The sequence below is a fragment of the Pristis pectinata genome, chromosome X, assembly GCF_009764475.1.
Source record: "Pristis pectinata isolate sPriPec2 chromosome X, sPriPec2.1.pri, whole genome shotgun sequence".
Classification (NCBI taxonomy): domain Eukaryota; kingdom Metazoa; phylum Chordata; class Chondrichthyes; order Rhinopristiformes; family Pristidae; genus Pristis; species Pristis pectinata.
In genome coordinates this window covers 3,478,659-3,505,971 of record NC_067450.1, presented here as the reverse complement: position 1 = coordinate 3,505,971, position 27,313 = coordinate 3,478,659, and the positions used below count along the sequence as shown (strand labels likewise).

The window sequence follows — 27,313 nt, the reverse complement described above, 5'->3', positions numbered from 1 at the left end:
GAGGGTACTCACGGCAGCCATGGTGTGCTGCTGGTGGAGTGAATAAACTGGTGGGTGGCATTCCCGTCAAATGGGCTGCTGTGTCCTGGATGGTGTCAAGCTTCCCGAGTGTTGTTGAAGCCACACTCATCCAGCCAAGTGGAAAATACCCCATCACACTCCTGACTTGTGCTTCGTAGATGGTGGAAAGGCTTTGGGATGTCAGCAGGTGAGTAACTCACCGTAAAATAACCAGCCTCTGACCTGCTTTAGAAGCCACAGTATTTATGTTTCTGCTTGTAGGCTCAGACTGCTTCATTATCTGAGGAAATATAAACAGAAAATGCTGGAAACACTCAGTAGGGTAGGTAGCACCTATGGAAAGAGAAAGAGCTTAATGGTTCAGGTCGAAGACCTTCTGTCAGACCTGAAACATCAACTGTGTTTCTCTTTCCACAGATGCTGCCTGATCTGCTGAGCATTTCCAGCATTTTCTGCTTTTATTTTTGATTTCCATCATCTGCATTTTTTCTTTGATTTTCACTACCTGAAGAGTTGTGAATGGAAATGAACATAGTACAATCTTCAGGAAACATCTCCACTTCTGACCTTATGTTAGAAGAAGGTCATTGATGAAGTAGCTGAAGAGGGTGGAATCAAGGGCAGGGACAGGGCCCTTAGGAACCCTCCGAGTGATGTCCTGAATCTAACAGGATTTGCCTCCAACAATCACAACCATCCCAAGTCTAAATTATTTGCACAAGTGGTGAAAAACAGTGGTTGCAGCATTGATTTCTGTGGATCATTGCTTTTCACATTCTGCCATTCTGAAGAACCTCCATTTCCCAGAGCAGGATTTGTTCCATCTTTTTTGAACATTCACATAACATTACCTCCCTTTTCTATTATAGTGCCTCTTCTGCCTCTTTCCAGCTTCTTTTAGTATGCATGGATGCAATCTTGGAATCTTATCTTCTTTGTTTGTCTAGCTTAACAAGAATGACCCTCCTTTCAATCTAAAATGTCCTGATGTGCTTTAATATTTCCAAATGTCCTGTCGATTTTGTTAATGCACTTGTGAAAGCTGAGACTAAGCACCTTTTTAATACTTTTGCCACTTCATTGAGTGGTCCATCATGTGAGTTCGTCTTGTGCATTCTTTAGTGACCCTGTCCCTATCTTAATAGTTCTTTCGTAATTTATACGGCTGTAGAACACGTTCCTATTTATTTTTGCACTAGCCAATTTTATTTGATGCTCCATGAAGCCTTCTTGGTTGTTATCGCATTTTGACTTACTTCCCGAGAACGGAATGCACTGCAGACCGAGGATGGTGGAAACGGAAATCATTATAATATGTCTCCTGCCCCGGGATGAAACAGTTAAATGCATTGACAAACTAGCCAAGTCCCTCCCCCAGATTCAGAGCCCCCTATAAATACTTCATTCTGAGCAATTAAATTTGGGGAAAACGTTTGAGGAGTTGGGAGACAATTTCATCTTTTTTTACAATTTTCTGTTATTTTGCAATAGTCTGCTTTTTGGAAGATCGGGATCATGTGGGAGTTGAAATCCATCGCCTTTTGGAGGGCAGTGTTTGCAGAGTTTTTTGCCACCATGCTCTTCGTGTTTTTTGGACTGGGCTTTACGATGCGATGGTCTCCGGGCCCCGTGAACGTGCTGCTGGTTTCTCTGGGTTTTGGCTTTGTCCTAGCTGCCCTGGTACAGGCGGTGGGACATGTCAGCGGAGCGCACCTCAACCCAGCTGTTACCTTCGCTTACTTGCTAGGGGCGCAACTGAGCATGTTCCGCTGTGTGATGTACATAGTAGCTCAGCTCCTGGGGGCAGTGGCAGGGGCAGCTGTGCTGTATGGGGTCACCCCTCCTGCTGTACGGGGCAACCTAGGGCTTAACACGGTAAATATGTTGGCAAATAGCACGCTACGAAAAAAAAGTTAAAGTGTGAACTTGTACAAACTAAAACCAATATTAAAGTTTGAAGCAAAATGGGAAATGTCCTGGAAAATCAATGTGTTAAAAATAGTAACAAAGGTAGTTGGTAAATATAACGAGTGTAAAGGTGTAGAGACCAAAAAAAGTAACATTTAAAGGATATCTTTATAACAGACTTGAGATACAAAATATATTGGAGAATGAATTGAAGCAACACTGATACATTTTAGTAAGTGATGGGTTATATTATTCGGAAATTATTAATTTGCGTCCAAATTCTAAGACCGTCTAAACTCTGGGACTTAAACATTTACCCAAAGTTAAAAGCCAGGGGTGAACAAGGAACTAAATGATATTGCTTTCGCGGGGAATTAAATGGATTAAGATAAACGATGTCGTTCAAAGAATATAAATCATTTCAAATTGAAGATTCCCGTATTACTAAACCCTTTAAAACTGGCCCGACAGAAAGCAGATCTTGATTCCTTTAGATTTTGTACATACAAATACAGATCAATTGGAAGTAACGTGTTATTCTAAGGGCTTATTCCTAGAACCATTTACTTGTTGCTCCACCATAATTTAAGATTAATAAATAATATAACGGAACGAGAGTCTAGAATTTTTCCGCGTAGAATCAGATCGTCAATTCTGTGAGATTTATTGAACGACGGAAATGTCAAGTCAGATCGTGTGTACAACGTGAAAATTGAGAGAAAAAACGTAAATGGGGCATAGGGTTAATGGAAAAGTTATCAATTTTCTTTTGGTAAGGCTTTACTTCATTTAGTGTTTCGCATGGTTTTCAGAAAATAGCCGTATAATTTTTGAAAACTGCTTTTAAGAACTTTCTGAGGCCGTCTCAGAGGGTTCGAGTTTGTACAGAACTCTGTACAATACCAACTTAATCTACAGACCAATGTGACAAAGGTAGGAAAACCATGTGTTTATAATGCAAGGACTGGTGAATTTCGGAAGGTTTGTTGCCTTAGTTTGGTTCTAAGCTGAATATTTATTTGGATAATCCAAAATGACAGATTTCAATTCAAAGGTTTACCGTGTTCGTTGGATTTCAAGCGATAAATCATGTTAAGGGGAAGTTAGTTTCTGTTTCAATTCGATTTTAACATTTAAAAAAATTGGCGTGGTTTTATTTGGGTTATCGATTTTACCTTGGGCGTCCTAACTTATTTTATTTTAAAGTTCTGTGAGCTAAATCTCTCGAGATGAACAGAACATTTTCAGAGATTTGAAAACATCTGGGAATGCGTCGGCAGCTTTATGCAGCTTTCAGTTTGCTCGGGAGTTAATGGTTACAGTGAGCTTTCGGTTTTCCGAACATTTTATTGTGCTTGTAAGTTGCTGGTGTGAAAATTGGGGAACCACCTTTAAAAGGAGAGTATACGCAAAGCTCGCTCGGCTGTGAATTCACGGACATTCTGCAGACACAGCTGACTGAGTTCAAAAGCTCCCTGGGTACAGTGTGCGTGTTTGCATTCCCAGCTGCAGTGATTGTACTCGGGCTCTGAGTAGTCAAAAGGTAAATCACCTTTGTGATTGGGGAGACACGTTGAGAAGATGGAGACCTCTCTCTAACGTGATGGGTGTTAAACCTACAGGTATGTGGGAATTGGATTTTCATAAGGGACGGTGTAAGCACTCCTCCCAGTATGGGTTCAGAATGAAGACTAACAGTCTGCTAGTGAATCTAGACACGATATTATGCGGGGATTAATGTTTTGTTGCCCACTGTTTACACCACAAATTATATGCTTCGGTCACCTTGTCGAGAGCTGGTATCGCGATCGGAATAAGTTGAGAAAAGCTCAGATCGTTTCAAATAGAATTACATCGTGGTGCTCCAGAGCATGGAACACGCGCCATGGGTGTGCTACTGTTGTCCCAAACGATATTTTACGGTTGGAAATGTGTACCTAGCTAGCAGCTATCGCTTTTAGAATTTGCGTTTGATTTATGCCAAAATAAAAGCTCCAATATGAACGGTTTCTGACAGGGCTGGTTGATGTCTGTGATTCAGGTCGGTGTGTCGGGATTGCGGCCGCATTCCAAAACATACAGGTGGCAAAAAAAACTCTCACTTGCAACCGAGACTCTATCGCTAGCGTGCCTCAGTTTCGCTGTCAATCCTGGCGCGGGTAAACCAATCCCCTGCGCTATTTGGAGAGCAGAGTTCTCAGTGTGATCTGGGCCACACTTCTCACCGAAAACAGATGGAACAAGCCACCGATCTCGTTCCTCTTTAGGCACCGTTGCTGTGTGCAAAGTATCAAAGCAAGCTAGCTGGTCACTGATGTTGTTTGTGGGATGTTGCTGTGCGCAAAACACCACGAAAACAAACTGGTAATCGATTTTGTAGTTTGTGGGATCTTCCCTTGTGCAGTACATCAAAGCGAAGGAACGGCTGGGCACTGCGTTGTTGCTTGTGGTGTCCTGTTATGCGCAAAACTTCGCCAGAAAGGACTAAGTGCCCGTTGCTTAAAATATTTAATGGCTCTGACTGCGCGCAAACGCCAGCAAAACAGACAAGGCTACCGTTGTTGCTTGCGGGATCTCGCTGAGCGCAGAACATCGCCAAGATGTATTAAGTGGCCATTAATTTTTAGCGACATTTTGTTGAGCGCAGAACATCGCCAAAACGGACCAGGTGGCCATTAATTACACTTTAAATTGGGATCTTGCTGTGCGCAAAATATCGCTAAAACGAACTGGGGGTCCATTAGTTTTTTTTCGAGACATCTTGCTAAGCGCAAAACCACTGCCAAAAACAGTCTGTGGTTATTGAACTTATTGCTGCGTGCGGTATCTTGCTATGTGTAAATCGCCACCAAAGCAGACTAGACTGTCATTGGTCTAACTTCTGCACAAAACAGAGTACCTAATCTCGAAAAGCAGCGCTGCCTGTCATTAAATATACTGTAAGGCTGTAGGATCTCGGCTGCAAATTACCATCAGAACACTGTCTGGTCACTGAATCATTGCTGACTTTGGGATCTTTCTGTGTGCGTGAAACTAAAACCGATTAAGAGATAATTGATCTCATTTCTGCTTGCAGGAATCCTGCTATGCACAAAATTTTGGCAAAAGACTTTGATTGTACATTGACGTTTTTGTTCTTTGTGGAATCTAGTAGAAATGTGATATTACATTTATCGAATGTTGATTGAAGTCGGACTACTTTACTGCATTTTGAGATGCAACTGAAAGACATGATAGCATGACAGATCTATTCGAGTATCACCGTGAAACAATGCGGTTCACTTGCATCAAACACTATCTGCTAATGATACTCCACAAAGATGTAATGAGGAATAAGTATAAGTATTTTACCCAAACTTTGCCTATTGAGGCACTGAAACAGTTAAACAAACACGTGAATCTTTCCTGGCTACTAGGAATAATGGTTGAAGTTCTCCCCGTTCTCTACTCCCAGGATTCACAGACAAACTCATTACCATTACGTTAGACGACTACCTAAACTTCAGTTAATGGTGACACACAACCACCACTAGTCTTCCAAGAACTAGATGTATAATTCCCTACTAGTTTGTCAAAACCAAAATATGATTCAAAACAGCTGGTCAGGACTGCAATGTATAACCTGTCACTAGCCTTCCTAGGATTAAATATACAGTTGGCCACTAGAAGCAAAATTCACTACTTGCTTGACAGGGCACAGTTATATATTTTACTGTATTATTGTACTTTATTATATACTGCATTGCAACCAATGTATAATCCATCAACAGATCACTAAGACTTGGACACTTTCCAAGATATCACAGAAAATTCATTGAAATCCATTTTTTTTTTACCAAGGATCAAACACACAGTTCAGCACAAACTAGGTATAATGACCGCGAATGGGACAATTCTCCCAAAAACACTTCCAATCTGAAAAGCTAATATTAAATAATAGTAACACATTAAAAATACTGTTTAGTTTTAGCCATAAGCTGCAGACAGAAATGATACATAAGAAATATGTTTTGCCCTTCTGCTTAGAGCAAAGGAAATTTCACTTTGCTTCTAGCCTTGTGCCATCATGATGCATTCAGATTAATTCAGTAAGGCATGTTAGAATATTTCCTACTCCACCTGTAGTGTCTCACATCCTCAAAAAAAGGGCCATCTACCTGTTCTGGTATTTCAAATGAATGTTATTGATCCCATAGCACTATTCAAAGATGAGGAGTTCCTACTTTCTTCCTCAGATTAACTCCATCGAAAGCAGATTACCTAGTCATTCATCAAATTGTTGTTTCTGGAATTTTGGTGTACACATTTTCCTGCATGAACTCGCTGCATGTTATGCAGCTTGATATTTTTGAGCAATATAATGAAGTACTAGGAAAATGTCTTATTTTCATATTTATTTGGATCACTTTGAATTTCCAATTCAACTTGGCATTGATTTCTTCCATGAACTACAAACACTGTAACCCATAATTTGTTTGTTTGGGTAAACTGTTTTAATGATAAGGAGCAAAATGTCTGGTGTATTAGATGCGAACACCAACCAATCAAAAAAGCATATGGATAAATTGAATGCCTCTTGGTTAAAATGGCATTTAGTTGATGCATGATTCATGTACAGTATGGTTATGAGCTTATGATAGGCACAAGCATTACAGTTGATGCACTGTACTAGCGTGTATGTATAATGAGAGAACCACATCTTAATTTTCGATCTTTCGACTATTTTGTCCCCAAGCAATAAATAGTGATTTTTTTTGTTTCAGTTCTAAAAATGTCACATTATAAAATGCACAAGAATGTAAAATGAAGAATTAGATTCGTGAGGATATCATGTGTTGTAAAATGTGAAAATTTAGCACATCCACAGAAAACTTCCTCAAGTGTAAAACTTCCTCAAGTGTTTTGTAAAAAGCACAGGTAAACAGGAATTAGGGGGTGACTAGGAGATCAGAAAGGACAGGTATTGAAATATAGTAAAAGTTCTCAATTACTTGGCCATATTTCATCATTAATGTGATTTAATTATGGGATGTTATAAGTTGCCCCTGTGCTGAACAAAACCCCAGTTTATCATTAAATGCATTATTCCAATATTGAGTTCACAGGCATATTGACAATTTTGGAGGAAGGTCATAATTCAACTCTCTTCCCAGTGGGAGGGAAAAAGCAGTATTTTTAAAATATTTACTTTTGTCTCAAATATAGCTCCCTTCTCCCTGAAATCATGACTCATTGCAGGCTTATTAGCTTTCCTGTTTGAAACACATGAACAGTCTCAATCCAATTCCACATGAATATGGTTCCACATCTTTGAACTACACTTAAGAACTAGTTGCCGTTTTCATTGCAATAGCAATGCAAAGCTATTGTATGGAAAATGAAATAAAAGCACTTGAAGGTTAAGACATACTGTTGGGCAAAGTACAGATGACTTTGGTTTTACTCAGATATTTCATGGTTTCAAAACTGGAGCAACTCCATTCTCCGTCCAGCAAAGAAATCCCTCAAACTGATGAACACTAAAACGCCATTACACACATTGCTTGTTCTTACTTATTGGCTACTTGATTCTCAAAGAGGGGTGGGATTGAGATGTAATGGAGATTAAGAGGAAAAGAAATGAGTAAATTTTATTCTCCTGAATAAATAGGGTTATTTCATTAAATTAATTACCAAGTTCCTGAAGTAATGACACAATAATTATCTGTCACTAAGCCATTCATTTCTAAATTGTGCACCATTTTAAGTCATATAGCACTCAGTAAGTCTGTGGTTTGAGATGGCATTCAAACACTATCATAAGTTCAGATCCAGGAACAACTGTAGAGTCTAACAGTCATGTGGTTTGTTGATTTTTAGTAGCAGACAAATACACTTGCCTGTAAATACACCCCTCTATAGTCACTTCTGGTCTATTGCTGTCATTTCTAATAGTAATTTTTTTTTATTCTTTAGCTTCATGCTGGAGTGGGTATTGGCCAGGGCACAGCTGTGGAGATATTCCTTACTCTTCAGTTTGTCCTCTGTATTTTTGCCACAACAGACATTCGCAGAAATGGATTCATGGGCTCAGCAGCCGTGATCATTGGCTTTTCACTCACTGTGGGTCACTTCTTTGGGGTAAGTCTACAAATTTCCACCTCATTTGCCAAAGGACTAGGGTTAAGTGTGGAAAATATACCCAGCTCTGGACTAAAAGGTAACAAGCACTCTCCCAACAGTTGAGTTGCAAAATACAACCCTCTGTAGTGTCGCCCCATCCAGGCTAGGAAGACCTCCGGTGTGTCAGTTTACCTTGGCTACAATACAACCAAGGTGCTAGAACTGGCCGTGGCCCCTCAGAGGAGGAAGGGTTTTAAGTTAGATGTTGATCTTATACTGTTGATCATCATTCAGTAATTCCTGTTGGAAAGTACAAACACATAAACATGAAGCAAAGACAGACACCACCTCTACCTGATCATTATACATGTATTGGCCTCTTTAAGGCACCAGCTTTAATTGATTATATTTACCCTATCAATCCATATGTCATTGTCTCCTTGGAAAATTTACCCAAAATTAGAATGATAATTAGCCTGAGTTCAGGTCATTGCAAAAGGTACAAGGGTTGATCTTCATTCAGTTCAACTGGCATTAATGGGGTCCTTGCCACCTTGTTATGCAACCAGCTTCATTCCTGTTTAATGTACAAAGACCAACAACTGGGAAGTGAGATTAACCCAACAGTCTGCCTTTGGCCTGCATGAACCACCTCCTATGCTGTAAATTTGTAAGTTCTTATGTTTCTGTGAGCTTCACACCAGGTCCAGAGCAATCACCCTTCTGGGCAATAGGCCACTTTATTATGGAGATCAGAGATCCTCAGATATAAATTGGATTCAGATTTCTATTTTGGGTGTTGACTGCTTGGCACTATTGGAGGGCAAGATTTGGCCAGTTCCATGGGTGATAGAAGAGAAGAGGTTCTGCAAAGGTAAGGCTTGAATTATTTTTGAAGGCTACTGGTGCCCACAGCAATAACCTGGACCACTGATGTCCCATCTTGCCCTGCCCACCCTTCTTTGATTGCTCCCCGTATCTAGCTCATCCTGCTGCCAGGTCCAGAAGTTTTTTTGTTGACTCTGAGTTGTTGGGTTGGCTAGTTTGGTATTTTGCAGCTCTCCTGAAGAATATAATTGAAGCCAGAGTCTCAGAAACACAGTCAGAAAAGTCAATTGTGATCCTGTGTGAAGAATTAGGTTTAATTAGCAAACGGCATTATGTTCTTTCATATTTTCTTGGATAGTATTGACTATTCACAGAAGTTTTAAACTCATGGCTCTGCATACTCAAATGATGATGAGTGGTAATCAGTACCACTTCTTTTGAATTGTCTGTTAAAACTTTTTATTCATACAATTGTCTAATTGGAATAATACCGTACTCTCTTCCATTTTTTCCAGCTTCATTACACGGGATGTGGAATGAATCCAGCAAGGTCCTTTGCACCAGCTGTACTCACTAGAAATTTTGGAAACCACTGGGTAAGCACAAACTGAATTCAACTAAAACCGAGTGAGCAAGTGAACAAATCTGTTTTACAAAAGAATGAAAACATCAAAGGTGCTTGTAAGATGCACCAACATTTCTTCAATCACCACACATAAACAGAATCAAGTTAAGAACTATGGGGGTTTTGTGCCTCAAGGATTTTGTATAATTAGTTACTGATGGATGACAGATTCTTCAAATACAGCTAAACAAGTTCAAGTATAATGGGGACAACATATTTAATTATTTCAGGTGGCTTTGTCCCAGTATGTCTGATCATACATTCTGCTTACTTGTGAAGCACTTATAAAAGGTCAAAGATTGTCCATAATTTTTGAAGAGGATCTGTCAGATCAGAAAAGTCAAAACATCTGCTGAGCTTGTACATGCTAATTAACAGCAAGCTTTTCCCATTTTTAATAAAGCATATGCTTTTAAGCATGCCCTTGATTCTGAGTAATCTGAAAAACTAGCTTAGCAGGTCAAAAGGCCTCTTCCTGGTCTACAGGCTTTCAAAAATTGACATACTTTAATTAAAAAGCAAAATCTTCTATAATTCAGCAGAAATCGACTATGTTAGCAACCTCATTTAGAAAGGGAATAAGGAAGTCTGTGATGGGAACTGGAAATCTCTCACTGAACACTAAAGGGTGCTTTTAAGTAGTTATTTGCTCACTAACTTTTTTAAAAAAAGAGAGAGTTTCATAGCAGCAGCAAGGTGGATCCTACTGCAGAAGTTGCAACAGGCAAACATTCAACAATGCTGCAAGTATATATCAGGAATCTGAAAGTCTTGCTCTGTGTGAGGGAAGGTATGAGGTATTGTCCTGGTTTCCACAGCCACCTCTGTTCAATTTTCCATCAAACTGATGCAGTTATATAGCATTGCTGCATTTTGCCAAACTTTGTAAGATGTTTTTAAGATACTGGGCACTGTGTTGCTTCTGAACATCAAGCTCTGTGATTCAAAGTGAATTAGCTCATCACAGCCAGGTGTCAAATATCTTCAGACTTGGGATGAAAAAAAAGCCAGTATTTCTGCTCCTATTCACTGCTGGTGACTCTTGTAGGAAAGTGTACATGGGCATATACAAAAAGTCCTGTACTTTTGACCTCTGGGTGTAAAGCACTTTACAGTCAAAGTACTTTTAAAGTGTAATTACACTTTAAAAGTACTTTGACTGTAAAGTGTGTTACAGTCAATACTGGCTCAATTTCTGATCTTATAAATAATTACATTTATAAGATTGGAAATTGAGCAGGCAATTTATACACAGCTAGCTCCCACAAATAGCAAAATGATAATGACCCAGATATTGGTTAATAGTGATGTTGAAATTGGCCTGAACAGCTGGGATAATTCCCCTGCCCTTTTTTTGAAAAATGATATGGATCTGAAAGAACAGATGTGGCCTCATCTGTTCCTTCAGATGGATGTCTCACCCAGTAGAGCACTCCCACAAGTACTGCACTGGAGCACCATCTAAGATTTTCATGCTCGCATCTCCTGAGTGGAGCTTAAACCCACTATTATCCAGAGGCAAGGTTGCTACCATCTGAGACACTTCTAACAGTAAGTGGAAATATGTATTTTGGATTACATTAGGATCTGGCTCATCTGTAATGCTTCCCCGATGAAATAGCCAGATTGCTCAGATTCATGCATTAAGATAGTCACTTGGGTAAGGTTTGGGTAGGATGTTAGGACCAATGGAGCCGTGCACTGGCTCAGTCACAAGCCTTAGGAAAGAAAAACAATTGAGGGAATGCTCAATTCTAATTAGTTAACACTATTTTGTTTCTCAATTATGTTACTTCTGTATCTTTGCAGGTATACTGGGTAGGCCCTCTGATAGGAGGTGCTATTGCAGCTCTGCTGTATGATTTTATCCTGTTCCCCAGGATGAGAGGTATCTCAGAGAGATTGGCTATTCTTAAAGGAGCTCATCCCCCAGAAGCTGATGGACAACAGGAACCCCGGAGTGATCCCATTGAACTCAAAACACAAGCCTTATAAAAGTAGCTTTCTTTTTAAAGAAAGGGGTTTACAACACAAGAACTATCCTATCATCACGAAGTGACATTGTGAAATTTACTGTGTTGTTACTGAAAGTGTGCTTGAAAGAATATGAATGCTGTTAATGTCCCTAAGCAGGGAATTATAGTACAGAGGGTATATCTAAATTACTGTACAGACAAAGTTATCAGAAAAAAAAGCAAATGGAGATGAATTACTCAGATATTTTCAACATTCTTCAAATTCAGGGTTTGAATGTAATAATTCACTCATTAATTGGACAAAAAAATCCTCACGAGCTTACTTGATTATTAATCATATTTTATAACAGTTACATTAAATTTATAACCTGCTGTTTTTAAAATGCTCGCTAATTGCAAATGCTTTAAAATAATATAATGGGCTGTTTTGATGGGACAAAAATGTATTTTTTTTTAATTCTTTAAGTTCATGAAAAATGTAAGCAAGTTTAAATTTTACAGCAGTGAAAGTCTGATCTAGCTGGTTCAATCTACCTTTTCTGAAGTAGGATGGATTTTTGTAGATCTTCTTATAACTTCCTTTTTTAAAAAACTGCTCCCCATAACATCACCCAGCCCACCCCCTCACTCTACAACTCCCCAAAATAAAATGGAAGTTTACTTTGGAAAAAAATCGCTAAATAAGGAAGTGCCATCAACTTAGTTTTTTGGAAAATTTCTTTTGTAGCCAATAGGTCTTATCAGACAGCTAGTGTTTGGTCCAATTTTAAAAAAAACTCCCCTCCCACTCCAAGTAGTTTATAGTATTTACATAATCTGAGATATTTTTCACATGATCCCAACCCTGTATTATAACAGCACCTTCAAAATATTTATACATAGATTAGATTGTCTTTCAAGACAATTTAACTCTTTTTAAGATGATTATACAAGGGAGCAAATTGATTTTGTGACAAAAGACAATCTTCTGCTTGATGAAAAGTTATACATACAACTACTGACCATTATAGTCCTTTCATTTTGCAAAATAAATGCCAGGAAATTCAGTATTTAATTTAAAAATAGTTTGGATTGATGCTCTATTTCTTGCCTTGCCCACTCACAAGCTGATTTTGGGTATATGCCCTGCATTTTCATGTTGCATCAGCATAGACTTTGGAGTTACGAGAATCTGAAATTTCAATATGCAGTGTTATAAAGACCATAGAACAATTTATTTTATGGTAGAGTTGCCAGTGTCTTTTTCCACAAAACATGTCGCAGAACTTGCCTCAAAATGGAAAAATAGTGTCTAATCAATCTGTGTGGAAAATGCAACACTGGTCCTTAATTTTCACATAATCTCCAACATTCTCACAATTCTCAGTAAATCTGCACCATTCATTTAATCAGTGAGATACAAAGAGACAAAGAAATATAATTTTGAAGATTTATGGGTTGGGATGAAAATTTTTATTATGGGGATTTGAAAGGGTTAAATCAACTCTTTAATGGTTGTAGGATGCCTATTCAAAATCTATAAATCTGAAATTCACAAGTTCTAAATGTTCACCAGAATATATTTGGTAATATTCCCATTGAAGACATCATAATATAAACTGCAGTTCAGGAAATCTGCCAACAGTCCTTTACAGTTCATTTGTAGGGTTGTCCAAGTCTTCTACTCTGCTTGGTATACCAGGAAACAGATGTAGACTGACTATATTAATAGAGGGGCAGCGGTTACAACCATTCCTCAAGGTTTTCTACTTTGCTGCGTAAAGCACTCAAGTTGATGAACAATTGTGGGGGAAAGAAAACTGAGTTCTATTCCTCATTTTTTTTCTGTTGACCCTTATTTTGTAAACTCCAAACTAACTCAACATGTTTAGAAAATCCAATGCTGTATCGTTACAAATCGTGGAGCACAGGGCTCCCAAACCTGAGTTACAACTCCAAATCCACACAAACGTCCAAATAAAACATTGGGTAAATCCTGTCACTTCTTGTTAAAGCTGCTAGATAAGATTATTACATAGTTCAAATATTAGCATCTTGAAGGATGAAGGGATGTATGAATACTTCTACCTCACAAAGTTAATCACCAGGACAGCACTGGTGGCACCCACAAAAAGAGTACAGACCTTGTCAATCAGTTGGCTGCAGTAAAAAGCAGCATGATGAGGCAGAAGGGAGAGGAAAAGGTACAAAAAAATTTTAAAATAGCTATGACTTAATAACAATGAATGAACTGAAAGAATAATGTCTATTTTGCACTCTGCATTGTGCTAAACCTAATATTATAAATTCAACTGATTTGTCAACTTATTCCCCATTGTGAATTCCTTCGGCTGCAGTGAATGGTAACAGGAAAACAAAGTTACTAGGGGAATATTCCAATAACATTTAGTCAATTAGCATTTCTGTAAATGTGTTTCCCTGTAACAAACCTCTGGATTTGCACACATGGATTTTTTTACAAGCTGTGTGAGATTTATGCTTTGTGGTGGTTTTTGGAAGTTGATTTTAGAAGGAAGAATACTGCCCTTATTTGTTTTGGAATGGAGATTTTCTTCCCCTTCCCAGTCACCTGAAATAAAATGTTAATTTAACATTACCACGATTACTAGGATCAGTTCTTGTATTCAAGGGCAAACAGTTTGGACTTTTCTTGCCCTGTTGAGAGCAACTCCTTGCGTATAATCACTTTGGTCTTTTTGACCAAATTTTTTTGAATTGGGAGTGATGCTACAGTTGTTAAAATAGTGCATCTTTGTGGTATTGTTAAGGCATTATATTTTGAATAAATAAATTTTGAAAAGTGGCACAGCATTATTTCAGTGAAAGTTTAATTTGGTTGTGATTGCTTTGATGAATTCATAGTACATCAAATGGAAGTAGACTTAAAATGGCAAGTTAAGTAAAACTCTGATCATCCTTAAAATATTCAAGATGTAAGTAAGGATGCAGGATGCCTTCTTACCTCAAATTTTGCACTGAAATGACATTAACACGAGTCAGTCATTTGAACTCTCTGAATTACTCTGTGCTTAAACTTCCCTTTTTACAATCTTTGTAGATTGCTTTAGAAGGGAAGATATTTTGTTCAATGGCAATGGAAGCGTTTTAATATGGCATGCTTACTGGAAAACCTGCAGATTTGACTCTTCAAAAAAATGTCCATTAAACAAATCAACTTGCAACTGACAAAGGCTTAATTTTTTTGAACATACCACTATAATCAATTTTAGCAAGATGCTAAAGGAGCCAGAAGCCCATGAGAAACAGACTGCACAGACTTACTGAATTTTTCATGGGCAACACACTAAAGGTGGTGAATGGGACGCTGCTATGAAACTTGCAAATCCAACCCATCACTTGGAAAAAAAATTGTCAGTTAATTCAATTGTTGCTTTTTTGAATTTGAACCTATTAGATTTAAGGTCAAGTTAAATTTATAAAATAAGATTTTTGAGTTTCATTTTATTTAGTTGTCTGCTTTAAAATAAAATGTGCTCAGACACACAGCACCTGATTGCTATAGCAAGTTGTGACCAAAATGGTTTCCCTTCTATAAGTTACAGAAACACAATACCAACTCTTTATTAAGCACCACACAATTATGTACTTGCAAGATTTTACAATATACAATTCTATGTATTTTTTAGTTGTTACTATAGAAGGTTAATGTAAAGGTTAAATTTACCTTCATGTTTACCAGTGTTTGTAACTTATAGAGACCAGCAAAGAAAAAGGAAAAATATAAATCCTACACAACTTGAATTGTGACAACTTTCCTCTCGTGCCAATGGACAAGTGACATGATATGTATTTCATCCACTGCAGGTGCTAACCCACAATAAGAAAATTCAAAGTCTACAATAGTTTTATCCAAAAACCAAAAAGAAATTTATGCACACTAAACCCTGATTTTTTAATCTCTCATTTGGTTCTATCTACCCTTTTCTCCACAGCACACAACTTCACTAATATTACTGTTGGCAAAACAGGTGACTTGCTATTAATCTTAATCTGTAAATGAGGTATCTGATGTGATATCCTTAGATTTTTTTACTTTGCTGAGAGATTCTTCAAGACAATACAATCAAGAAATAAGAACCAGTCACCCTATCATCCCCTAAAGAACCACGCTAACTCATCGTTCCAATACCTTGCTAAAGTAAAAATTTCACAGTAGCACTAAGTTACAACATTGCCCTCTGGCTCCGATACCTCTATTTGAGCCCACTTAAAGGGATTCATATCTGTTAGTTTTGGAATGTAGTGGTAGGATCTGAACTGAAACAAATCTGACCAATACCAACCTAGTTTTGAGTAAGCACAAGCCTGAATTACAGAGATATTTAAAATACTATAAAATACATACTTGTCTGGCAGTGGGAATGAAAAATATGACTCCAGTATAAGCAAGACCTGTATTCATGAGGTTGTCAGGGTAGAGAGGATATGTTCTTCCTCTGCATATAGCCCATGTTCTAATGACTACTGTTACAGGTCAGGTTGCTATTTGGTGAATGTCCCTTTAAGGCACCTGGACAGTACAGTAGTAGTGTGTGGTGTCGTCACGACAGCAAAGATTACAACGTGCTGGCTGTTTTGCTCAGTGAGTCGGAAGAGAGAGAGAGAGAGACACTGACTGCTGGTCTCCGTAACAATGGATGAAGAACAATAGCTGTGTCTGTCACGACAATCCATGTATGGATTTTTGGAGCAATCTAGTGGAGTCCACTTTGTCGTTAACCTGTAGAGGGAAACAGGTATTTCTGTGGGCGGCCACGTATCGAATGCCTTCGGGGTGGCAGGTACTTTGGAACAAAGCAATGGAGATCATCAGAGATTGAGGTGTCGTATGGGTTCCATCATGGAACTTGTGGAGTTCGTAAATTCTCTCTACATTCTCTTTACATTTTCTCTTCAGTCAACGATGGATTTTGCAAAAGCCTTTGCTCACACTTCACCTTATGGCTTGTTGAACTGAACTTTGAGAATTATTCCTAGACTTGGAGTTTGGGAATTTGCCACACACACACTTTGAGTTTAGTTTTGGGGATTATGTTTGATATCTAACGTTTTTACTTTTCTTATTATTACAAGTAGTTATTAATAAAATAGTTTTTAACACTTGTACATGACTCGGTGTGTTTCTATTGTTGCTGGTACATAACACTGCAAATAATCAAGATGAGACTATTAAAACTCAAAACTGTCATGATGAAACTAGCTACCAGAAAGTACAAGACCCTGTTCTTTCATTTGCAAGCTGTGGGCATTGCCAGCAAGACCAACATTTATTGCTATTCCTAATCACTCTTGAGAATGTGGAGATCAGCCACCTTGAACCTTTGCAGTCCATTTGGTGCAGCCACTCCCCAGTGCTGTTTGATGGGGAGTTCTAGGACTTGGACCCAGTGATTATGAAGTAACAGTGATATATTTCCAAAGCACTTATGGAGGGAACCCACAGGAGGTGGCATTAACCCTACACTTGATGTCCTTGTCCTTCTGCATAAAAGAGATTACAGGTTTGGGAGGTGATGTCAAAGAATCCTTGGCAAGTTGCTGAAGTGCATTTTGTAGATGATCCACACTAATACATTAATGGTGGAGGGAGTAAATATTTAGTGTGGTGGAAAGGTGCCAATCCGTAACTGGTTTGTCCTGAATGATATCAAGTTTCTTGAGTGCTGTTGTGGCTGCACTCATTCAGGCCAGTGGAGAATTATGGAATGGCTACAGTGCAGCAGGGAGCCATTCAGTTCACATCAGCTCAGTATAAGAGCAATCCGGCTTGTCCCACTCCCCCATGCTCTCCCCATAGCCCTGCAAATTCCATACTTCCAGCACTTTTTTTTGAACACTACAACCAAATCTGCCCTAGCAGTGGAGCACAGTCCCTAACCGTTTGCTGTGTAAAAGAATTTTTCCTCATGTCACTTTTGGTTCTTTTGCCAATCACCTTCATTCTATGTTTCCTAGTTCTTGACCCCTCTATCCGATGAGAACTGTTTTGTCTCATCTATTCTGTCCATATCCTTAATGATTTTAAACACCTTGGTCAAATTCTTCATAGCCTCCAAGGAGAACAACTGCAGCTTAACCTTTTTGTCCCTCAATCCCCAAATCATTTTGGTAAATATCTTCTGCACTCTCTCCAAAGCCTTTGTCATTACTTCCTTGCTCTTGCATTCTATGCTTCTATTTATACAGTCCAGTATCCTATATACTTTTATTAACTACTTTCTCAACCTGCCCTCCCATTTTCAATCAACTAAGCACAGGAATGTGACAGAACATTCCATCACTTTCTTGACACACTTTCTAGATTGTGGAAAGGGTTGGGGAGCCACTTGCCATAGGATTCAGTCTGACCTACTCTCGTGGCCACAGTAATTTGATATGGTAGGCACACTTAAGTTTGTAGTCAGTGAACCCTAGTACGTCAGTGCGGCTCACTATTGACCACAAACTGTTGTCACAAACGTAAAAGTACTGTGGCCACTAGAGTAGGTTAGACCCTGTGAATTCTGTGGCAAGCGACTTCCCAACTTCATAGGAGATTGTCATTATCTGATTTGTGTGGTGCAAAAATTATTTGCCACTTATTAGTACATGCCTGAATGCTGTCTGGATCATGCTTCATCATAAAGTTTGTAAATGGAATTAAATATTGGTGCAATTCAAATATTCCCACTTCTGACCTTACGATGGACAGAAGGTCATTAATGAGGCAACTGTGGATGCGGCTGAGAACACTGCACAGAGAAACACCTGCAGTGATGAATTGAGTCGGAGATAATTCACTGCCAACACCCATAACCATCTTCCTTTGTAGTAGGTATGACTCAAACCAGTGGAGAGCTTCCCCTCAATTCTGACACTATGTCAGACTTAACTATATCCAGATACAATACACACAGTCAACTGAGCCTTCAAATAAAACAGTGATGTCATAAAAGTGCAAATTTAAAAACATTTTCCCCACCAACTATTTTAATGTGAACTTAAAAATAAATGAGTTTGATAGAAAGTGCAAGCTTAAATTAAAATGTTCTTTATTGTTCTACATTTAACAGGATTCCATACAAATAAGTGCAAAGACTTTTATTTCCTTTTAAACAAAGTATTCACTTGGACTGTATTAAGTTCTACTGTCCTGGAAACCTGTATCAATTGAAACATTAACCTACTGTTTAGAAGAATTTCCTAAAGGTAATCACATTAAAAAAAACCTGTCAAACACAGCATAGCAAACAATATGTACAATATGTACATAATATTAATCCTATCAATTTATAGGATGATGCTGTTTGCAGCATTGGTTGTTCATTTTAATAATATTCTTAAATAGAGCAAAGTATAAGAATATCAAAATAGTCTGTGGTTTGGTTCTTATATTTAAAAATAAACTATATGGAAGTGGTTGGAAAATAATTGAACAAATGAACAATGAGTACTGGACGTTAGAATTAAGAAGGGCATATGCTTTGGAATAACATTAATGTGATGACTTGTCTCCTTATGAGGAGCTATCTAGTTTCAGCGTGGCACTTGAGAGCAGGAACTTGAAATAAAAACAGAAAATGTTGGAAATACTCATAAGGTCAGATAGCATCTGTGGAAAAAGGGAGGTAGGGTTAATAATTTAAGTCTCTGACCATTCATCAGAATCGAAAGACATTACAGAACAAGAGCTCATGAACAGGAACCGAGCCAGGGAATACAAAGTGGGGAGAAAAAGAAATGTCCATACACACACAAAGAAGATAAACTGTAAACTAATTTAGCTGGAAGCTAGGGACTGATTGAAAGGCAAAATATGTGCAAGACAATAAGAGAAAACAATGAAAGAAATTAGACAAACAAAAGATGTTTCTAGGACCCAGGTATGCAGTAAAGATAAAAGCAGAATTGCAGAGAGGGAGAGAAGAATAGATCTGGCAATGTAGAAAAGGCTCCAGTGGCTCACAACAGTAATGGAAGAAAAAGGCAGGGAGAAACCCAGGTGCAAACCACCACTGGTCACGTACATAAAAGGGGGATTCCCTTTTCAAGCACTTGGTCAGAACCATCCTCATTCTCGGAAGTACCAGTACACCCATCCTAAATTACCAGCACGTACTGTCTGAGAGAAAATCAAAGCAGTAGTTTAGTTTTGAAGTTAAAATACAAATTTTAAGGCAAAAGGGCTATAAAGTATGGAGTAGAAAGACGGTGTGCTGTTTCGCGAGCTTGTATTGTGCTCAGTGGAACAACGCAAGAGGCCACGTGCATAAAGACCGAAGTAAGAGTAAGATGGAGGCTTAATGAGACAATGACTGTAACCCACAGGATCAGACATAAAAGAAGCATTTAACAAAGAGGTCACCCAATCCAAGTCTTTCCAACACTGAAAAGAATTCTGCATCTGCCCCCAATCATTGTGAAAGGAAGAAGAGTATACATTGGAAGACAAACTGTCTCACCTGGAAAATATGTTTACAACCGTGGGCTGCAGAGCAGAAGGTTTCAAATTTCTTACACTTGAATGGAAATATGAACAGGTTCGAGGGAAGGTAGCGCTGTGGTTTAGGGTGTCACAAAGGAAATTGTCCCTTCGGAACTGCAGCGGGCAGAGGTGAAAATATTTTTGGGGTTTGGGGTTGGCCTGGAGGAGAATGTGAGATCATGTTGGAAGTGGCAGAGACTGATCTGTCAAATGTGAGGTGAACTTGGTAATAGATCTGAGAGAGATGAGTGAATCAAGTGCAGGAAATAGAATGGATTTGGTTTGGAGAATTATGTATATAACAACAGAATGCAACCTCTGGCTGAAGAATCTGGAAGACATTTCAGAAGCTCTGGCATATAGGAGTGGCATCATCAAGGTGGATACAACTTAAAAAGAAAGACTCAGTGGGATGAAGTATAATTTAGTTAGCTATGGGAGTCAGTGGGCTCATAGTAATCAATGGACAACCATTAGCCAGATTGGAGATACAGATACTTAGAGAGAGAACGGAAGTGTCAAGGATGGACTGTGTCAAAAAAGCAAGCAACACGTTAAGGTAAATTCATTGATTGATTAATTTCTCCATCATAGACAGAAACAGAAAAAAATCCTCGAAATAGATCAGGGCAGAGCATGACTCGAGGAGTATTCAATGGGTGATAAAACAAATCCGACACAGTGAGAACCCTGGTAACTCCTGTTATTTGGAGGAAAATGTGAAAAAGTTCAGCCAGGAGGAGGAAAGTGAGGAGACTAGAGACTGCAGATGCTGGAACTGGGAGCAATAAACAATCTGGAGGAACTCAGCGGGTCAAGCAGTATCGGTGGGAGGGGAATGGAGGTGGTGAATGAAGACCGAGGTCACTGATCAAGCAGGTGAATGGGTTACCCACAGACCATCCCAGTTTTTTTTTACTGTGAGGATCACACTAGTGAGGAGGTCTTTTGAGATCAATTTATTAGATGAAGGATTACAGGTGCCAACGCTATAGCACAGTTCACCAAGGCTACAGTACGCCACACCTTCTACAGAAATTTGTAAAACAAAGCATATGTGGAAAAAAGCATGAAATTAATTTGAAAATCTCACATGAATTTTTACTGTAATATTAACCACTTTTATCTAGGCTCAGGTATTTTGAGTACAGTGATTAGAAATCTTTGTTAAAAATATTGTTATAAGGGAGTAGAGTGCTCATGAGCAGAACATATAAAAGACGAAGTATTAATATAATTAAAGGTTGAGTGTACATGACATACACTGTAGATTTTGGAAGATATTCTTTCATCTGGCTGATACTTGTTTTCAACATTACTATGCAAGTTTGGGGTTTTCATTGCCACGTGAGGATATTTTGCTTCATATTACATATCAATTACACATTTGCATCGTTGGTCTTTACATTCCAGAGTTGTCTGTGTCTGGTTTAAATGACACTTTAATGTCCGTAAGCATAACTAAAAACTTAATTGTTTATAATGACCGTTTAGCAAAAGAATTCTCTCACTTTACATACAGGACTAAATAAGTCCTTTGAGCAGCAAATTAGCTTACTTGGTAATGCTCATTTTTTAGGGGGTAAAAAAAATCACATTTTTGTTCACTGCATCATCCTTTGCCAAATTATTGGTGAACCCCATGCAAAGGAAAGTTTTAATAATTATAAAATATCAGCAGTTATTAATACCTGCCCCAACCCAGCATATGTGAAGGACAAAAAAATTGCCAATATAAAATAGTAGCTCAAATGTTTTTCCATAAGCAGATTATATTTTAAAAAATCATTAGTTTTGACAGACTTTAAATTGAAGACACAAGCTTGGAACCAAAAAGTCAAATTTATAAATATGATGCATAATAAGAAAACTCTGTTAATATAAGTAAATGATTTTAACTTTTGAATTTTTCCTGACCTAGTCAGTACTGGTATAACAATTCCCGTTTTATGCAAATATGTCATATTCAAACGCATTACATCCAACAGGATTCCGTGACACATTGAATAATGCTTTTATTCACTCATCTATGTTAATCCTATAACTGAATCCACAGACTAGTTTGAAAATTCTTTGAAAATAATGCAATGTCTAGCATTTGCACCATTTTAACTGTGGCTATTACCATGACTTGGTGGTATTTATTTAGTTTACTATACTGTCAAGTCCATATAGCTCTTAAAATCAAATAAACTGGGACAGCCTCTTGGCTTGAAGGACTCTTGAATGTTTTACAAGCATATTGACAATATTGTACTTGTGTTAATTTCGGTCAAGGGAATCCTGGAAGTTAACAATGGCAGTTACGGAGTTGTGGGTGAAGGTTGCCCAGAGAAATGAATATTCCCTCCCCACCTCTACTGCCTTAATATAAATTATAGCACAGCAGCTGAAGAGCTATTACAAATATCTAGTAGAATAACAATGGAAACATTGCAAATAGCACATTTGATCATTTAAGCTTCTTTCAATTGTGCAAGATTAGATCATTGGTTCTAATTTCTAGACCTCACAAGAACCTGACAAGCATCACGTGCATATTTGAAAAGACTAAATAACTACTATATACAAATTGGAGACAAGGTTAACAGAAAAGCAACAATTGAGGTTAAATGCCCCCAATAACTAGCTGATTAAACAACAATGTAACCAACCTTTGGGTTCAATGTCACAGCTACTCCTTTAAAAAGCACCTGGACCAATGAAATTGAATTGCTATGGTTACAACAAGAGGTTTTAACAGTGAATAAACAAAAGCCATTCACACTGTTAACTAATTGGAAGATCATTTTGGCAAGTTTCAGGAAAATGAATCATCTAGTCATGTGGGTCAGAACATTGAACACAAAATCCCAATAGATTTTATCCTAATCTATGGATTTCCAGGAGGTAATCACAGTTTAAGAAAAAAGATACACTGTGTTCAAAATGCCTTTAAAGATATTATCTAGTTTGAAACCAACTAGCCAGGAAAGGCAAGCTCTGCTCCCAATGGAGCTGGACACAAGTTTGCTTTTGAAAAGGAGAAAAGACTTTCAACATGAATGTGCATGTGCCCTACCTGTTACAGCCTGGCTCAGCAAATTTCAAAGGCAGTGTGCAAATGCTTCCATTCTGGCCCCAAATAAGACAGCCTTAGATGTATTGTAAATTATCAGCTTTTAAAATGTTCCATACAAGTTCTCAAACAATTTGTACATTTCTTGAACTTGCATACAAATTACAATATCTGGATTAAATAGAATATGCATTTTCACACAAGGATTTGAAAAAGGTTTGCATATCTTGCATTGCTGACCCAAGCTGTATGCAGAGGAACCGTTTTTGGCACTTGTTTTTTCACCCACTTTACTCAACTATCTTTATCCAATCCTATTCTCATTTCCCTTATTTACCGTCACCATCAAGAAATGTGCTTTGCTGCAGCTTTGGTGAATTCACAGCTCAAGAGAAGTGACACCAGGGCAACAACAGCTGCAGGCTAGATGCAGAGTCACATTCCATCTATGTTTTGTTGACCTCTTGCTCAGAAGGACATCCTTCCTGAATATGTGTATTCCCCATCTGCTTCCCATTTCTTCCAATAAGCCAGCTCAAGTAAAATGCCAACCCAAGGACATTAGCAGAAAAAGAATTCAAATTTCTTTACCTCATATCATTCTTGTAGCTGACAGAGAACTAAGATTTTAATCTCATTATTATGGATTTGAACAGATACAAGTTAATTGGACACTTTGGTAATGCAATGTATTTTTTTCTCATATTGTGAGGATTAGATCGTAGTATCTGGATGGTTCAGAAAGTTTAAAAAGTATTTGTATTTAGCTAGCGCCACCTCATCTTCAAACACCCCAAGAAGTTTCACACATAGCACTACTTTCTGAAGTGCAATGGCCACTATCTGGGAAAATACAGCATTCAGCGCCAGCAACATCCACAAAAAAGTTTTAAAATAATTCCTTTTTGCTCGTTATTGCCAGAAAAATTTACGATTTCATATGCTACTACATTTCAGTTTTGCGTCAAGAAAGCAAACAGTTAAGCGTGGGAGACAAAGGAGAAAAGTAGATCTGAATATTTGCGCAGCATCGCAGCCCAGTGATTTGTTTGTTCTAACACAAAAACCTTTATATAAAAAAAATGCTTTTGTGTCACTTGCACTCATTTTAAGTTGGATAATGGATTTAAAGGAGTTGATGAGGTGAGCACAAAATTACGAGGGGATTAAACAAGTGTTCAGAAAATACAATGAATTGAAGAAGAATAGTTTATAGACACAAAAAGAAATTAAATGCTGGGTCAGAATCCTATTTGGCTTTGGCGTGCATATTTATATAACACACGTCATGGGAAGCAACATAGGAACACAGAATCTCTTCTAAAGTCCTTATGCATTTCTTTTTATCAAGGCTTCTCAGTGAGGAATTGCTGTTATTCTCATACTCTGTGATGCAATTGGATAAGTAACCATTGGTGTGGTGGCATGGCTTATGGTGATTCCTGGCAGTGCTTGTGCAATTGATACTGCCACTGGTGCAACAGAGACAGCCACTGGGGCCATGGAAACTGGAGGTGCCATTCCCTGGGCAATGGTCTGGGCAAGTGCCGCAGGGAGAGAAGCAATTTCAGGATTAAGATGCTGTGCTGTTGGTGCAGCATTGGTAGGTGGTGCAGCAGAAGCTGCAGCAGTCGCCACTAGATCTTGCTGCGTGACAGGTCGTGGTTGAAGTGCTTGGCTGCTCAAAGTGGTGTGAGTCTGTGCTACACCATGGTTGTAATTGGTCAGTGTGGCCACAGTTGGTGCTGCCAGTATTTGCTCTGTCGCTGTGGGAGTGGAGGTCAGCGTCACCACCTTAGTTTGGTTGCGGAAATGTGCATTTTGCTCCAAAAGCACCTCATTAGTTGCCATCAAATTTGAGATCTGTTTTTTGAGTTCTTCAACACGCTTTCGAAGCATCAGATTCTCCTCTTCTAGAAATCTATAGTCCACTGGACGCGAATTTGAGATACTAAAATCATAACTTTCAAATCGCAAGCCATCCACTCTTCTCCTCTTTAGTATATGGTCATAGTCAGTATAACGATCAGTGTCATAGAGGTCATCAAATGGGTCATATCGCCGCACTACAGGAGAAAGCACTTGGTCTCGTGCTAATCTCTCTAAAGTTCTGTTTTCATACTCATATTCATCACGTTTTAAGTGCCGAAATTTACATTTAGATCCTCTTTGACAGTCCCCTTTCAGGTAATCTCGGCAGATTGGAACCTCACCTTTTTTAAAAGAAAGGTCAGAAGGTGAAAGGCCAAGACCCATGGCCACTGTAAGGCGCAGACGTGGGGGAAGCTCTCCTGATTTTTTGTAATGTTCCTCATCTTCCTTTGTCCCATGAATAAACTTGCAGTTGATACGAGTGCACTCCTTGTTCTGATAATCATGGCAAAAGACAAACTCATTTTTTTTAACACCCAAGTCGGACACCTCATTAATGTCGGGGTGGTAGAACTTGCAGCGCTTGCCACGTTTGCAGACATTGCGCAGGAAGTCACGGCAAATATCATCTGAGCTGTGGCCAGCCTCGTCATTACCACTGTTAAATAAATTATCTTTATCCGGCATCTTCACAGACTATTATTGTGTTTCTCAGCAACTGTACATTAAAACATCTGAAAAAGAAAATCAAGGTATGTCTTTACAGTGAAGGAGGAATTAACCCACAAAGTAAGTGTCACTTGAACCACTGCATTTTGAGCTCAGCAAGCTGAACAATGTTTGTTTGGGAAAAATAAAGATTTCTAAAGGTGTGTGTCTGGTGTCGGCACCAAATATTATAAGGTTAGTTGTAGTACACTTCCCCTTGATTTGTCTACTCTAGAACCTCAGATAAACAGGCCCCATTGTATTAGTGACACAATTTCATTCCCCAATAACTTATCCCTGGGGGCTACGACTGGAAATGATGGGTGCTATTTTGTTTAGTAAGTTTGAGATTTTTTTTGTGCAGTTACTTATGCCCATTAAGATTTTGTTTAAAATTTGCCAAACTTATTTTGTTTTGAACATCACAACCAAAAGAGAAAAAGAGTGCTCCCTTCATTACTGTGGGATACATTAAACAACTGCACTTACATGAATGCCAACATTTCCAAGATTTTTGGAAGAGTAATTTTTAGAATAAAGATTTTCACTGTGAATTGTTTATCTCCACTGAACGTGTATGCATGCAGCAATCACCATGTTTTTTCCCCCTCACACCTCCGGAGATACTGGCTCGATATAGTTTTAAGAGAAAATGTTTGCATCTTCAGCCAACAAATATTTCCTGGTATGATGGTGGCAAGTCCAAAGATGGTGCAAAACTGATATAATGAGGTCAGCTTGTACTGATTTAATGACAGTTGCCCTTAGGCCAAAGGAAAGGGGTAAAATAAACATAACCAGAGATCCCACTTCCGATTTGAACACAGTGACTTCTGCTGGAAAGTGTACATCTGCAGACTAGGGCTTCCCAAAGTATTTTCCAATACTTTATTTCCATTTTAATACTTGAAATTTCACATGACCCCAGAAATCAACCAAAACAAAACAGCAATCAAGCTGTTTGCACAATTTGCAATGTGATGATCACCAGATAATTTATTATAGCAATGCAGGTTAATGGATAACTATTAACCACATTTACCAGGAATTACAGTTCCTGGTAATGGACAACACAACTTGGATGAGGACCTTGGCACCTAACCAATGGGCAGGTGGAAGCAGTGTAGGGACAGGTCTCTTTCTCTCTCACTTTTTTCTAGGGGCTCTACACCAGTAGTCTCCAAGGGAGAAAGACATGGAGTACACCACCATTACCTACAGTTGTCACATGTCAGCAGAGTAAATCATTAGTCCTTCACTCCCATGCCTCAAGATTAATGTAGTTTATCACGACAGCAGGAGCTGCAAGGAGCAATCTGACTGCTTTCTAACATTGGCCAAGACCAGTATCTGTGGCAATGTGATGGGCTTAACGTGGTCCATGGATCATGACTCCAACAACTCATGCTACAAACAATTTGGGGTCATGACACAGAATTTTGAAAGCACTATGTAGAGTTTGGTCATACGTAGGCTGTGGTCAGATGCGGTGCCACCCACTGTAAAAGGACCTACCAATAATTACTCATCTTGGCTCACGTACAAGGAAACCCATCGCCTGGGAAGATGAGACAATCGGAACTTTACCCCAGGAAGAGTCTGCACTTTTAGAAGAGAGAGACAAAATTGAGAATGGGATCCAATATTTGCAATAATAATAATCAAGAAGTATTAACTTAAGGAAAAAAAGTTACAGCATCATGGAACTAGAAATGCAATGAAAGGCCAAA

The 27,313-nt window shown here is 38.5% G+C and overlaps 2 protein-coding genes across 4 annotated transcripts in view; one reads left to right on the top strand and one right to left on the bottom strand.

Moving 5' to 3' along the window:
- Nucleotides 1-27,313, bottom strand: part of LOC127566975 (zinc finger CCCH domain-containing protein 10-like) — an 83,333-nt gene that overhangs the window by 48,107 nt on the left and 7,913 nt on the right. The window contains exons 2-3 of one of the 3 annotated variants that reach the window (XM_052009554.1): nt 27,099-27,187; nt 18,560-25,609 (exon numbers count right to left, since the gene is read on the bottom strand). The exons of 1 other annotated variant lie outside the window; for it this stretch is intronic. In XM_052009554.1, the coding sequence (XP_051865514.1) occupies nt 24,360-25,562 (1,203 nt within the window). In that variant the 5' untranslated portion in view covers nt 25,563-25,609; nt 27,099-27,187 and the 3' untranslated portion in view covers nt 18,560-24,359. Of the gene's footprint in view, nt 1-18,559; nt 25,610-27,098; nt 27,188-27,313 lie in introns of those variants that run through there. One more of the 3 variants, XM_052009555.1, reaches the window with a different exon arrangement.
- Nucleotides 1,444-14,558, top strand: LOC127566978 (lens fiber major intrinsic protein-like). The gene is made up of 4 exons (XM_052009557.1): nt 1,444-1,896; nt 7,885-8,049; nt 9,375-9,455; nt 11,294-14,558. Exons 1-4 carry the CDS (start codon nt 1,537-1,539, stop codon nt 11,477-11,479), a joined length of 792 nt encoding a protein of 263 aa, XP_051865517.1. The 5' UTR covers nt 1,444-1,536; the 3' UTR covers nt 11,480-14,558.